Below are 12,953 nucleotides of genomic sequence, written 5' to 3'. Positions count from 1 at the left end.
TCATGACCATTTGATGCTTTCTTTGTTCCCCTTCATTTCAAATTCTAGGGATTTGAAACCCAAAACGGAGAGCCTTTGTGTAATTTCGTTTATTTGAACTGATGCATCCATTCTTGCATAAAACTTAGTGGAATGTTTTCGAAATTTCCAAGAACCATGACCTTTTCTTTATTTCTTTTTTCCTCTGTGGAGGAAGGAAAATCAAGAGTGAAGCTTTGTAATCAACTTTGTGAGTTTATAGAACTTGTTGTGTATTGCTGTGCCGGAACTCTATGAGGACGGCGTTGGGGGGAAATGTAGATACTGTGGCATGGGCAGCTTACACGTAGAGCATGGGTGCACATAAACTAAGGGTTGTTAGTGGTTTTTGTACGAAACAGCTATTATGTGCAATCACTCTATGTATTCTGAAGTGCAGAGCCAGCGATTCACGGTGGACTGCAGTTTGAATTTCTGAACATTATTGCAGGACTTCAGAGGAGTTTCAGCTGGTCCTTGCAGGAAGAAGGGGGAAGGCAACACTCCGGTGCTACGTGGCCAAACAAGAAAGAGTGCATTACCTTCGTGTCTGTGGTTACGATGTGTCCGAGTACGGTGAGTTGTTCTACCTTGCGTGCTGCATGCACACACAAATAGCATATATATGCGGACATACCCTAGACTTCGGCTGAGAGGAATTTTCTTAGTAGACAATGCGAAATCATTTGGTTGAGACAAGTTGGGAGAAACTTTTTTAACGATTATGAGCAATAGGCGATACTTGCTGAGTGTGCAGCATGCTCAAGACAAGTAAGAAGGGGAGAAAAAAAAAAGTCTTTCCATGAGAAAACTTTCCTGCACATGAGCAAGGGTGCAGGGAAGCCATCTTGGAAGTTGGGTACATTGTATGCTGGGCACTATTGCACCTGCCTGCACGTGTTGGTTACAGCGGATTTATTAGATGCAGGGTGCGGCACTTTGTGTAAATCTGGGTTTGATCGGTTTTTCAGGTGATGCAGCTTCGTCTGACATGGTTCAGCATTGGCACAGAGTGCGCACTGCTTGTAGCAGATAGGCACATGGTGCACCTGCTTGTACAGCTACCGTAAAAACTGATTGCAGTGAATACATGAAAAATCCTAGAACAGTTCGATATATCTGAAAATAGGGAGACCCTTTCCCAAGTTTCCAAAGATTAAATTAAGTTTAGTCTCTCTCTCCAAAGCTTTAGCTCCATTTTCAGTTTTAGCGTAGGAAATAGTATGCTAGAGCAAAAGGTATCATTTTTACCATCAACGTAACAGCCGATACGAGTGTGGGAGGGCTATTGTAAGGCTACAAGCGTTCATGCCGTCTTTCATGCTGCTGTTGAGAAGTGCGAGATATGAATATTACAGTGCACGGTAAAAGTGCAAAACTTAGTGCTAATGCCTGCCACACCACCACCAGTTGCTTGTATGGTGCGGTGAAGCCTGCTGCCTGTGGTTTGGGCAGGTAACACTTGACGCTGAGCAGTTCCCAATATCCGTTTCAGGGCAAACCACGTTTGATATATATAAAAAAAAATGACATCATCAAAAATATTCAGGAAGAGGTTGCTGTAGTCAGTAATTTTTAATATTTGTGTTCATTATGTTAAGGTTTTAAATGTAATAATGCCCGGGCTGCAAAGGACAAGTTACAAAGTAAAAAAAGAAAGAATAATGGTTTGAGTAGAACATTCATTTGGGCGAGTTGGTATAAATTCATGTTTGGAAAAAACAGCGCAAAAGAGACTAGTTGCCCTGTGTCTATCTTTCTTCTGGTCTCTAGTCTTTTTTTGCGCGGATTTTTTCAGCCATGAATAGTTTGAGTCTCTACTGCACGGCTAACCAGGTGAAAGGCGAACAGAAAAAAAACTGCAAGTAGGGTTTGCTGCCATAGGGAGAAAAGGAGATGGAAGAAACCAATGCGATTTTTCAAGTCAGATACGCTTAGGTTTGGCTTCAAAGTAAAGACATGGCTTTTGCACATAGTAGTTTACTCCATGGTTTCAGCTTTATTTATGCCATAGGGGAATCACTTCACGTATGAGCACCCTTTGCCTCTCGTCGTTGATCATTCTCATTCGGGTGTAGAAGACTTTTAGTGGTATGACATTGTCTCTACATCGAACTTTGGGGCCCACCACCATCACAACGTTTGAACGAACCTTCTGTCCTAGCAACTCGCTGTTGTCATTTGCCTCTACCAACTACCGAGTTATCTGTCTTCTTTTCCTTCTTTTTTCTTTTACCTTTTTTCTTCTTCTACTTCTTTTCTTCGTCTTCGTTTTTATTCTTTTTTTTCCACAGTGCCATACCAACGGCTTGAAAACCTACCACAGTGTAGCTTTCGCTACAAAAGATTGGATAGGGCATTGACAATGCAAAAGCACGAACACAGCCGCAGAGGCCACAAGAGCCTTTTCACATTGCGTCCTGCAGCGCCGGCATGGCTACCACTTCCACGCTTACGCAAGCACTCACACACAGGGATCCACTCGCAAAGCTCTTTCGTCGGCGCATAACACTCAGGTCACATACTGACAGATGCTGCTTTGAACCAGACTTCAGCAGTTGCTGTCGCAATGCTGACTGAATCGAGACTTACTCTAACAACGCATAGACAGCAACGTGTGACCCGACAAGACGTGTCTGGCTGTAGGGGACACGCCGCCTCGCGCAGACGAAGTGCCACAGCTAGCAGAGAACATAGCGAAGACACCCTCTTGAAGACCAAGCCAATGTGGATACTGCTACAGGCGAATCATGAAAGTGGGTCACCGCCAACGGGTCTTTCGATCAGTGGGGCTGGTAAAGGGGAAAAAAGGGGAAAAAAGGGGAAAAAAAAAAAAAAAAGGCTTATATCGCAGTTTGACTTACTGCTCACGCAGGAAAGATGAGAGTTTGTTTACTGAATGTTGTCATGAAGCATTGTAAGGTGGATATCACTTTACTGGAGGAGTGGCTTTACTGGCAGATGAAGTTATGGGATGTTAGGAAGATAGTGAGACCGGAAAGCGTGGCGTGATATGGTCCATAGGGTCACGAAGAGTCGGACACGACTGAACTGAACTGGCTTTACTGGTCGACGAATGGCGGGGCAAGTAACTGGCAAAATGAACAAAATGGCTTGATAAATGCACTGAGCAGCAACGCTAGGAGCACCATCCCTTCTATGCTCCTCCTCGACACCTGAAAGCAAAGCTTCGGTTATGGACTGCCGCCCAATGGTGTTTAAGATGACACGTAGCCCACTTGGCTCTCGTGTATCAGTTTTCGTTGGACTGAAAGCCCTGTGATGGGCGTCAACCATGCCAACTATGTCGCAAAGGCATGAAAATGTTACCAGGCTGTTAGCTGCTATAGTGCTTTTCACATCTGTCGTACATTTTTTTCTTTTTCACTGGGGCCTAAGAAGTATAGTTTTTAGCAGGGGTGTGCGAATACTTGAATTTCGAATACGAATCAAATATGTTTGTTATCTCTTTGTACTCGAAATACTGATATTAAGAATTTCCGAATATTAAAAAATTTTCGAATTCACCACAGCTTCCCTGCATTGCTCGCTTCACTGCAATTCTTTAGCGCATGGGCTGTGCAGTGAAGCATCCTTAAAATGTGACGGGGCCGTTTTGTGAAGACTGAAGAGGGACGTTCCCTTTGTGAAGAGAGCCTTCTGGACAGTGTGTGCAAAGTGAAGCACTTGATGAACCCTGGAAGAAACTTCGTTCTTACTTCGGTTTCATCTCAGATGCGGACAACTATTATACAGGTGTTTACCAGATTGAAATTACTGTGATACAAACGGTTTTCGGCAGTTTTCTCAGGCTCATTCAGTAATTTGAGGTTTCGGTTAATTCGGGCATTTTTTCTACTCCCTTCAAGGCCGAATTATTGAGAGTGTACTGTATTCAGCAGTGGTATGACAGCTGCACCAATTTTCATGCAGGTCCTTCCCTGTACAAAAAACTGGTATAGGGAATCCCCTGCAAAAAGTTCTCGTATACTGGATTTTTCAGTAGAGCACACACTTCTGTGCAATTCTATAGTCGGATACAGGTCAACAAAAAAGCGGCATCCAGCTATCAAAGGACCCCCCTCCAACCAATAGCTGCCGAGCTATATCATGACGTTACGGCCGACCGCCTTGCACCTACGAGTAGTGCTTAGAATGTGGTTTCTTCGATTGAGTCCGTGCTGGCAAATAGTTCATAAACGCTTCGTGAATTCCAGCAAAAATACATACTTTTACTCAATTCGATCGATAGTCGTTCGCTCATCAGAGTACAAAAAATTCTGATGGTGAATTTCAGAATCTCAGCACTGTCGAGTTTTCACGAAACCGCTTCTTTGTTCTGCACTTCGCTGCATCTCTTTTCCACCACGGAGCCCTACGATGTGACACTGCTGGCGGCGACACCGACGAAGGGACGCGACAACCAGGGGCGGCCATTTTGGTAAAAGTCCTCAAGACCGTGAGCTCGAAAGAACATGTTTTCCTGTTTTTTTTTTTTTTTTTTGTTTTTTTTTTTCCTTTTTATTTATTAATTATTTTTTTTTTATTTTTTTTTTTATTTTATTTTATTTTTTTTTTTTTTTTCTCATGTACGCATCGACGTTACATATTTGGACCAATGCCATTGGCTGGAGGGCGGGTGTCCTTTGAGGGCTGTTTGCCGCTTTTTTCTTGACCTGTATCTGGCTATGGTTTAATTTTATTTGCAAATACTGTTTGAATTCTGAAATAAATAAGACTAACAGTGCTTGCTGCTTTTTAATTTTCTTTTTTTTTACTAATCAGATATTTGATTCATATTCGAAAATTTCAATATTAGCACAGCCCTAGTTTTTAGCTATGCTAAAGAGTATGCTTTTTAGGCCACAGTCAGAAAAATGTGGGAACAATGAAAGCATTCAGTGCAAAACAACTGCAGCAGTGCATGCAGACCACATTTGTTGCCTTGTGTGGTCTGCTGTAAGCTGGCTTGCTTCCACGTGCATGCGTGAAACAAATATACAAGATGGTTGCTGCCAGTTGAGTTCAGATCTAGTTGTCAACTGCATTATGGATAGACACTTTGACGTCTTGTGTGGGGCTGCACTTTGCTTTCTGACCCCCGAGGGCGCAGCAGTTGTGTGACAGTGGCTCTCCATGACCATCAGGGCATTACCATGCAAGCTCATGCAGGCGGGCTTTTCCGTGTGCTAGCAGTCTCTTCCTTGAGGAAAGAGCAAGCTAAATAGTGTGACATGTGCGAGATACAGCTTTTGGAAATGCCGCAGTGTTTCGTTGCAGTTTAGATCAACCAGAAAATTGTAATTTCTGATCATTAAGGAGGTTTGCCAACTGCACCTTCATTATTTGAAATATTTGCGAATAGTTCATGTAGTGGATATGCAGTACAAATGGAATCAATTTCTTTATAAAATCTATTTGAAATGTCGAATGTTTGCACACCAACTACTCTTTACTAGTAAGCAACTTTGTTTATTGCTCTCATGTAATCGTTATTTAGATACCGCGCGCATGCGAATGTACACTTTTTGCGAACCTCCGACAAGGCAAATTCTCGTGGCTCTTCTAAGTTGTGTGCACGCACACACACGCTGGAAGTGAGGCTTTGTGTGCATCTTTATACGTGTAAAAGCTGGTTCATATGTACAGGTGCAGCCGTAGTATTGGAAGCACAGTTCAGCATTTTAATTTTTCTCATGTATACCATAGAAAATGCTACGTGATGGTGTCTTTGGTTCATATGCGAACACACCATCGACATGTGCTTGAGATGAAGCTTGAGACGAGTCTCATCGCCAAAGTGTGCTCTGTATTATTACGGCTGGCACAGTAGTACCTGCAGTCTTGCAGTGCTGTTTATTATATTTTGGCCCATCATAATGGTGGTTGCAGCTGTACCTCATTTGCACATTAGAGTGTACATATTTGCACGCGAGGCTATATTCATCCCGATTAAATTTTTTTGTATTGCTCGTTTTGGGTTTTGGATAATGTGCGAACCAAGGCACCCTTTCTGTGCGAGCACAATTATTGTAGTAAGCAGGACGCATTGCGTGCAATGCAGGTGAACTGTTGTTTATTTTTATTCATTTTTTAGAGAAACGTGATAGAAGAAAGAAACCAGAGGACACCCCCAAGATGGAACCCCTGGAGCCTGAAGAAGCAGCGGAGGATGCAGAAGAAACAACACAAGAAAATGCAGAGAATGAATTTAAAGTTGAAGGTGACTGTTAGAGGCAGGACAACATTTTGGAATCCACTACAGTCTTTTTTTTTTTTTTTTCCCTTAAAGGGTCATAAATCTGACTGAAATGTTTTTATTTAATGTTTTCAGTGATTAGCATTCAGTGCTCTCCAAGAACATTCAGAAGTGCATTAAAAGGTTCATCATATATGGGAGATCTTTTGCATATTACAAGATAAAAAATGCTACTTATTGTTGTGCAGTGCTGTTTTTAATGCTGCTTTATTAATGAAGAAATAGTAAGACAGCCAGAAGTAGCTTTTCAGTTATTTGAGCATTGTTTTGCTTTCCTTGCTATCGACATTTCCCATGTCAGCAAATTGACTGACTCCCCTTAGCTGAGGGGCTCTTAATGCATCAAACCCCAGCAACCATCATAATGTGCCAAGGGCCCCCACCTCATCACGATCTGTTGTCGCAGGCATCACAGTCTGGCAATGTTGTTTGAGCGTGGACTCCCCCCCCCCCCCCCCCCCCCTTTTTTTTTTGTCGTTTAATTCACTTTTATAAGTATTTGTTTGTTTTCTTGCTTTTGACAATTAGCATTATTTGCCCACCTCTCAGTCATGCTCAAACTTCTAACACCAAAACAAAAATGCAGAAAACCACTGCGTGGTTTTCATTGGGTATCTGCTGCTGCCTGGTCTGGTAGCACCTTGGCGTAGGATAATTGTTCTACCTCAGCAGGTACTGGCTTTTTGGCGCAGATTGGCTTGCTGGTGGCAAAACTTCGCACTGGCACTGCCGATACCGGCGTGGGAGCTCGCAAAACCGACAACAGTGGCCTACAGAACGCGGTTTGAGGACCCCTGCACCTTGTAAAAATGAGAGCATAGCAATCATCTCCACAGTGTTTTGTGGGAAAGTGTGCTTGGGTTAATGTATTGTCGGTCATATAAAGTCATTGGAGTATGCAGGTATATTACCAACTAAAATGCGTTGCTGCGGAACCTGATGAAATGTGCTTGTTGCCAAAATTTAAAGTTTGCACATGCTCACTCTTTTGAGCTTGCAGACATGTTTTGATGCTTGTCTTGATAAGCAAGCTGTGCAATCTTGTGGAAAGCAGTCGGGTACTTCTGCACAAACTGCTTTAATATAATACATTGCAGTCCTAAAAATTTACGCAACACCTAATTACATCACGTGTAGAGAATGTGATAGCATTGTGGTCTGAAATCCACTCGGCCTGCTTCTCCTTCTCCTCTGCAATTGCTCCATGCCACACACACTGAGCCTGTGAAGCCGCTGACACCGAGTGTTCAGCGACGCACCTCCGCGGTCACCCTGTCTCCTTGTGGGGATTTTCTGCAGCAGTAGACACACATAGTATTCATTGTAGCTCCGTTTAATCAATTGATGGATATAGAAACTGACTTTACTGCAGCTCATATTAAGACCTTACATGTCTCTCGTGCCAAGCAGACAAGACTCACTGGTCAAAATAAGCGACTGAGGCCAGTCACATCTGCCATTGGCGAGAAAGTTGGGTTGGCATAGAAAATGGATGGCTGTGGGGCAGTCAAAAAAGAAGTGTTCTACTTTTATGTAGGGGCGGTGACAATTAGGGCAGTCGTGTTCAAAGTGAAAATATAGAAAATGTTGGAAGGGTTTGATGAACATATTAAACTGTATGACGCACAATGTGTAAGCCTGCAAAGGGGTAAGCTTGGATACCTCAAGCTTACCACCTCGTGAGGTGCGTTGAGTGTTGAAGGTATGTGTAATGTTGCCTCAGTGCCTTGTTAAGGCTTACCTCGTCTGCCATGGGTGGAGAAGGATGCACATGGATAAGAATGCACTCACACCACAGCAGCCGAAAGTTCTGGGAAAGCAGGAGAGGTCATCATGCGTTGTTGGGGGGGATGACACAGGCAAATTGGTGGCTTTTACGGGATCAACGTACGTCCCACCATGGTGGTTTAGTGTTTAGGGCACCCGACTACTGAGCTGAAGAACCTGGGCTTGACCTGCAGATGGCTGCATCAGCCGCATTTTAGTGAAGGCAAAACATAAGGCGTCCATGTACTGTCTATCGTTACTGCTTGTTAAAGAACCCCAGGTGATCGAAATTATCGGGAGCCCTCTACTACAGCATCCCTCATAGCCCGAGTCGCTTTGGGATGTTAAGTCCCATAAACCGGTACCGAATCCATGCAGATCGGACAGGCCATAACGGAATTCCCCTAACTTTACAGATCCGCCAACATATTGGAAGCGGTCCCGGAACACATCATCAGCTTCTGCGCACTGCCCAGCGTCAAGAAGACCCCACCTTTTCAAGTTTCGACTGGATTCACACATCTACTGCCATCTGTTTTCGCCAGCTGGAACCCTTTCCTGGTTTATCGCCTTCATCAAGGGGGCGGCATTCCCGTCGTACGGCAATCACTTTGGCAGCTGTAGTGACCGCGTACGGATAGTTCATAACGTAATTCCCCTAACTTTACAGATCCACCAATGTATTGGAAGCGGTCCCGGAGCACATCATCGGCTTCTGCGTCAAGAAGACCCCACCTTTTCACGTTTTGACTGGATTCACACATCTGCTGCCATCTGTTTTTACCAGCTGGAACCCTTTCCTGGCTTATCGTCATCAAGGGGGGGGCATTCCCGGCGTACAGCAATCACTTTGGCAGCTGCAGCGACCGCGTACGGACAGGCCATAACAGAATTTCCCTAACTTTACAGGTCGATGATAATTTCATCTCTTCTGATAGAAATACTGAACTACACCATCGCTGTTGCTGCCAAGAGTGTGCTGCCTGTTGCCTGTTTTTTGCCTGACAGTGATAGCGATTACATTTCGGACTCATTCATGTTCAACTGTACTTTGAATTATGGAAAACACTGGTACTATCAGTGAGACGTCTTTCGCTGAAACTTTTGGTGAAAAACAGCCGAACATCATAAAAGAAGTTGTGAAAGTGTTATCCGACGTCCCTGCAAAGCTTGACATGTTTGCAACCGGCGGAGCGCACATCTAACACTCAAATTCATTCAGAACTTGAGGGTATACGAGAGGCAATGGGCTTGATGAATGAGAGTTTTGAGGAGTTCAAGAAGGACATCGATGAGTTTTGTCGTCAGGTAGCTGAAGTGAAGGCACAGAACTCTCAATGCCAAGGGGAAGTTGAGCATATGAAGAAAGAAATTGTGGAAGCTAAGAAAGAGATAATCGAGCTAAAGCAATACAGCTGTAGTCAGAACGTAGAGATTAAAGGCATACCGGTGGTAAAGGATGAGGATGTGCACGTCAGTGAGAAAAATAGCTACCTCTGTGGAAGTTGATGTTTCAGATGATGACATTGATGTTGCATATCGTGTCCGTTCAAAGGACAAGCATTGCACAAATGTTGTGTTGTGGTTTTCCACCTGTGCTATGCGGGATAAAGAAGAAAGAAATTGTGGAAGCTAAGAAAGAGATAATCGAGCTAAAGCAATACAGCTGTAGTCAGAACGTAGAGATTAAAGGCATACCGGTGGTAAAGGATGAGGATGTGCACGTCAGTGAGAAAAATAGCTACCTCTGTGGAAGTTGATGTTTCAGATGATGACATTGATGTTGCATATCGTGTCCGTTCAAAGGACAAGCATTGCACAAATGTTGTGTTGTGGTTTTCCACCTGTGCTATGCGGGATAAACTTTTCTCTGCGGCTAGAAAGACAAGAATCAACACTATGTTCTTGGCTTTGAGGATAGAAACCCGTTGTGTATCAATGAGCACCTCTGTATTGAAAACAAGATCCTGCTGAGTAAGGCACGTCAATTATGCAAAGAGAAAAAATGGAAGTTTGCTTTGGTTTCGCAGGGAAAGATCCTGGTGAGAAAAATGGAAACCTGAACTGTGTTAAGGATCATATGCGAGAGTGACCTGGCTGGTCTTATTTACTGCTTTTTTTTTTTTTTTTTGCACTTCTGTTTCATCATGGCTTTTAGTTTTGATCAAATAGAAAGAAGACGTGTTCTCAGTTTTTCACTGTAATATGCGTAGTATTAAAAAAATCCTCAACTTACTGACTGCTTATCGTTCCCAGCACAGTTTTCTGTTTGACGTGATTGCTGTTCGTGAAATCTGGCTTAAGGATAAAGAATCGCCCTTTCAAATTTTCCTCCCGACCAAGGGTATCACGCGTGTGAGGTGGTGGTGTTGCCTTCTTTGTAAAGGAGAACGTAGTTTATAATGTTCTTTCTACCCTTACTATCAGCGATTGTACAAAGGAGGCCCTTTTCATAAAACTTGAATGTGGTATAATTGTCGGCGTGGTCTACCACCCTCCTGGTTCTGTGATGTCAATTTTTCTTGAAAAACTTGAATCAGTGATAGCAGCCTTGGCATCTAAAAAAGGTAGCCATGTTATAATTGTGGGAGACTTTAATATAGATCTTTCTGGAGAAGCTAATAATTGCACCTTACTATTACAGTCGTATAATATATGCAATTAACAGAGCCCACACTTATAACCGGTAGTTCAAGTACATTAATTGACCATGCGCTTAGTAACATCACCTGTAACAGATGGGTTGGAAGTTATCTAGAGTCAATAGCTTATCACAAATCCAAGGAAAAATAAGTCCGAAAGCTAATGGCCGTGAACCGCAGAAAAAGATTGACTAGCGATTACTCCGTGAGCTCCTACAGCAAACTTCTTAGATACCCACAATAGTGACATAAACAATGAATACACAAACCTTTTCACCATTATTGAGGATGCAATTTTGCAGAGTGTCAAACGAAAGGCCTCAGTTAAATATAATGCACTTATATGCCCATAGATGACTAACGAAATCTTGGGCGTACTAAAGGAAAACGAAAAATGGCATAATAAATGGAAACATGTTAAAACTAATACTTAAAACTGATGGCCTTAGTTGCCTATGTGCCAAAAAACCCAACTCATCTCAACTCAACTTATTATTTAAATTAATTTAAGAGCTTAAGAAACCTGTCGGTATCTCTAGTTCGAGAAAGGAAGCGACAATACTATTCATCTCTTATTCATAACACTTATGGAAACACTAATAAAATCTGAAACATCGTAACAGGCGCATTGGGACTCCATTCAGACGAACATATACTGCCCGATTTTATTGATCAAGCAACATCAGATGAGTTAAATGAATATTTTGTAATTATTGGACCACAACTGGCGGCCCAACTACCACCAGTCACTGAATACACGCAGTCAATGAAATCGGTTATGAATACTTTTGTTATTGAGGATATTACAGCAGATGAAAGAATAGCACTAGTTAAAGAGTTAAGAACCAGTAAGGCAGTAGGGCTTGATCAAATTCCGGTAAAGCTGATTAAGGACAATATCGACATATTAGCAGACCCCCTCCTTCATCTGTTTAATCACTCTCTTGAATGCGAAATTAATCCTTGTGAACTAAAGTTTGTAGAAGTTGTTCCAATTTTTAAAGACAGAGATCGCTCCAGTCTATCAAGTTATAGGCCGATATCAATTATTAGTGTAATCAACACAGTTTTTGAAAAGATTCTCTGTGCATACATAAATAAATTCCTATCCAAATGCAACATTCTGAGCCTCCACCAACACGGTTTCCGATGTCATAAATCTACCTCCACCACTGTTCTTGCTCTTACACAAATGTTAAATACAGCTCTCCACCAGAATAAAATTGCTGTCGTGGTGTATCACGATATAAAAAAGGCTTTCGACACAGTTAACCACCAGATATTACTGAGCAAGATTGACAACTATGGGTTCAGGGGTAAAATACTGAACTTATTTCAAAGCTACCTCAGTAACCGTCAGCAGCATACAGTATTAAATAAATTTACCTCTACATCTCAAACTGTTTTAAGTGGCATGCTGCAGGGTTCAGTTTTTGGTCCTGCACTCTTCTCACTTTACATAAATGATTTCCCTGCAATCTTAAATTACAGTCAACTGTTATTGTACGCCGACACCGCTGTTGTGTTTACTGGAGAGAATTTGCATGAAATTCAAGATAAAATTTCTGCTTAGTTAGAAAATGTTTTTATGTGGTTCACATCTAATCAACTAACCTTAAATCTTAATTAAGACGAAGTACACAATTTTTGATTCCTGGAAAACCAGTTGAATGTTGTAGAACTGAGTATATCATTATGCGGAACAAAACGTCAGCAAGTTGTCTCCTACAAGTATTTAGGTGTATCTTTTGAATCACATGCATTGAAAAACACACATTACACATCTTTGTTCGAAGCTGGCATACAGATGTTTTATTTTACTTAAGGCTCGTGAATGTTTCGAATACCCCATGCTACGCATTCTTTACTTTTCCTTTTTTTTTAAAGTGACCTCAGTTACTGCATTGAGTCATGGGAAAACACCTTTAATACTTACCTGGAACCTGTATTCTATCTGTAAAAACGCGCATTAAGAATTAATTTCCTTTTCAGGGAGCTATCAATGGTAGCAAAATACCTGTACAAATCTCATGTTCTGCCACTAAAAGCACTGTACAAATTCAAAATTACTCAGATCATTCACAGAATCATACCAACTAATGATCCACTTCCCATCACTGTTTAAAATTCCGTTACTAAACACAACAGCTGCCACATACCAAAATTTTGATGTACCTCCATGTCAGAATCTGTATGGAAAAATGCTCGTAGAACTTAACAGTGCTCATATTTTGAATTCTTTGCCGCTAAACTTAAAACAAGCACCT

The 12,953-nt window shown here is 42.1% G+C and overlaps 1 protein-coding gene across 2 annotated transcripts in view; it reads left to right on the top strand.

The window, feature by feature from the left end:
• Nsun2 (tRNA (cytosine(34)-C(5))-methyltransferase Nsun2) overlaps positions 1-6,665 on the top strand; it is an 81,893-nt gene extending 75,228 nt beyond the window's left edge. The window contains exons 18-19 of one of the 2 annotated variants that reach the window (XM_084590000.1): positions 470-594; positions 6,116-6,665. In XM_084590000.1, coding sequence (XP_084446126.1) covers positions 470-594; positions 6,116-6,328 — 338 coding nt within the window. In that variant the 3' untranslated portion in view covers positions 6,329-6,665. The remainder of the gene's footprint in view (positions 1-469; positions 595-6,115) is intronic. The other variant, XM_084590001.1, reaches the window with a different exon arrangement.
• Positions 6,666-12,953: the final 6,288 nt, after the last annotated feature.

Source organism: Amblyomma maculatum, chromosome 1, assembly GCF_055883805.1.
Source record: "Amblyomma maculatum isolate TAMU_Amacu chromosome 1, ASM5588380v1, whole genome shotgun sequence".
In the NCBI taxonomy this organism is placed as follows: domain Eukaryota; kingdom Metazoa; phylum Arthropoda; class Arachnida; order Ixodida; family Ixodidae; genus Amblyomma; species Amblyomma maculatum.
This window is presented reverse-complemented; position numbering and strand designations above follow the sequence as displayed.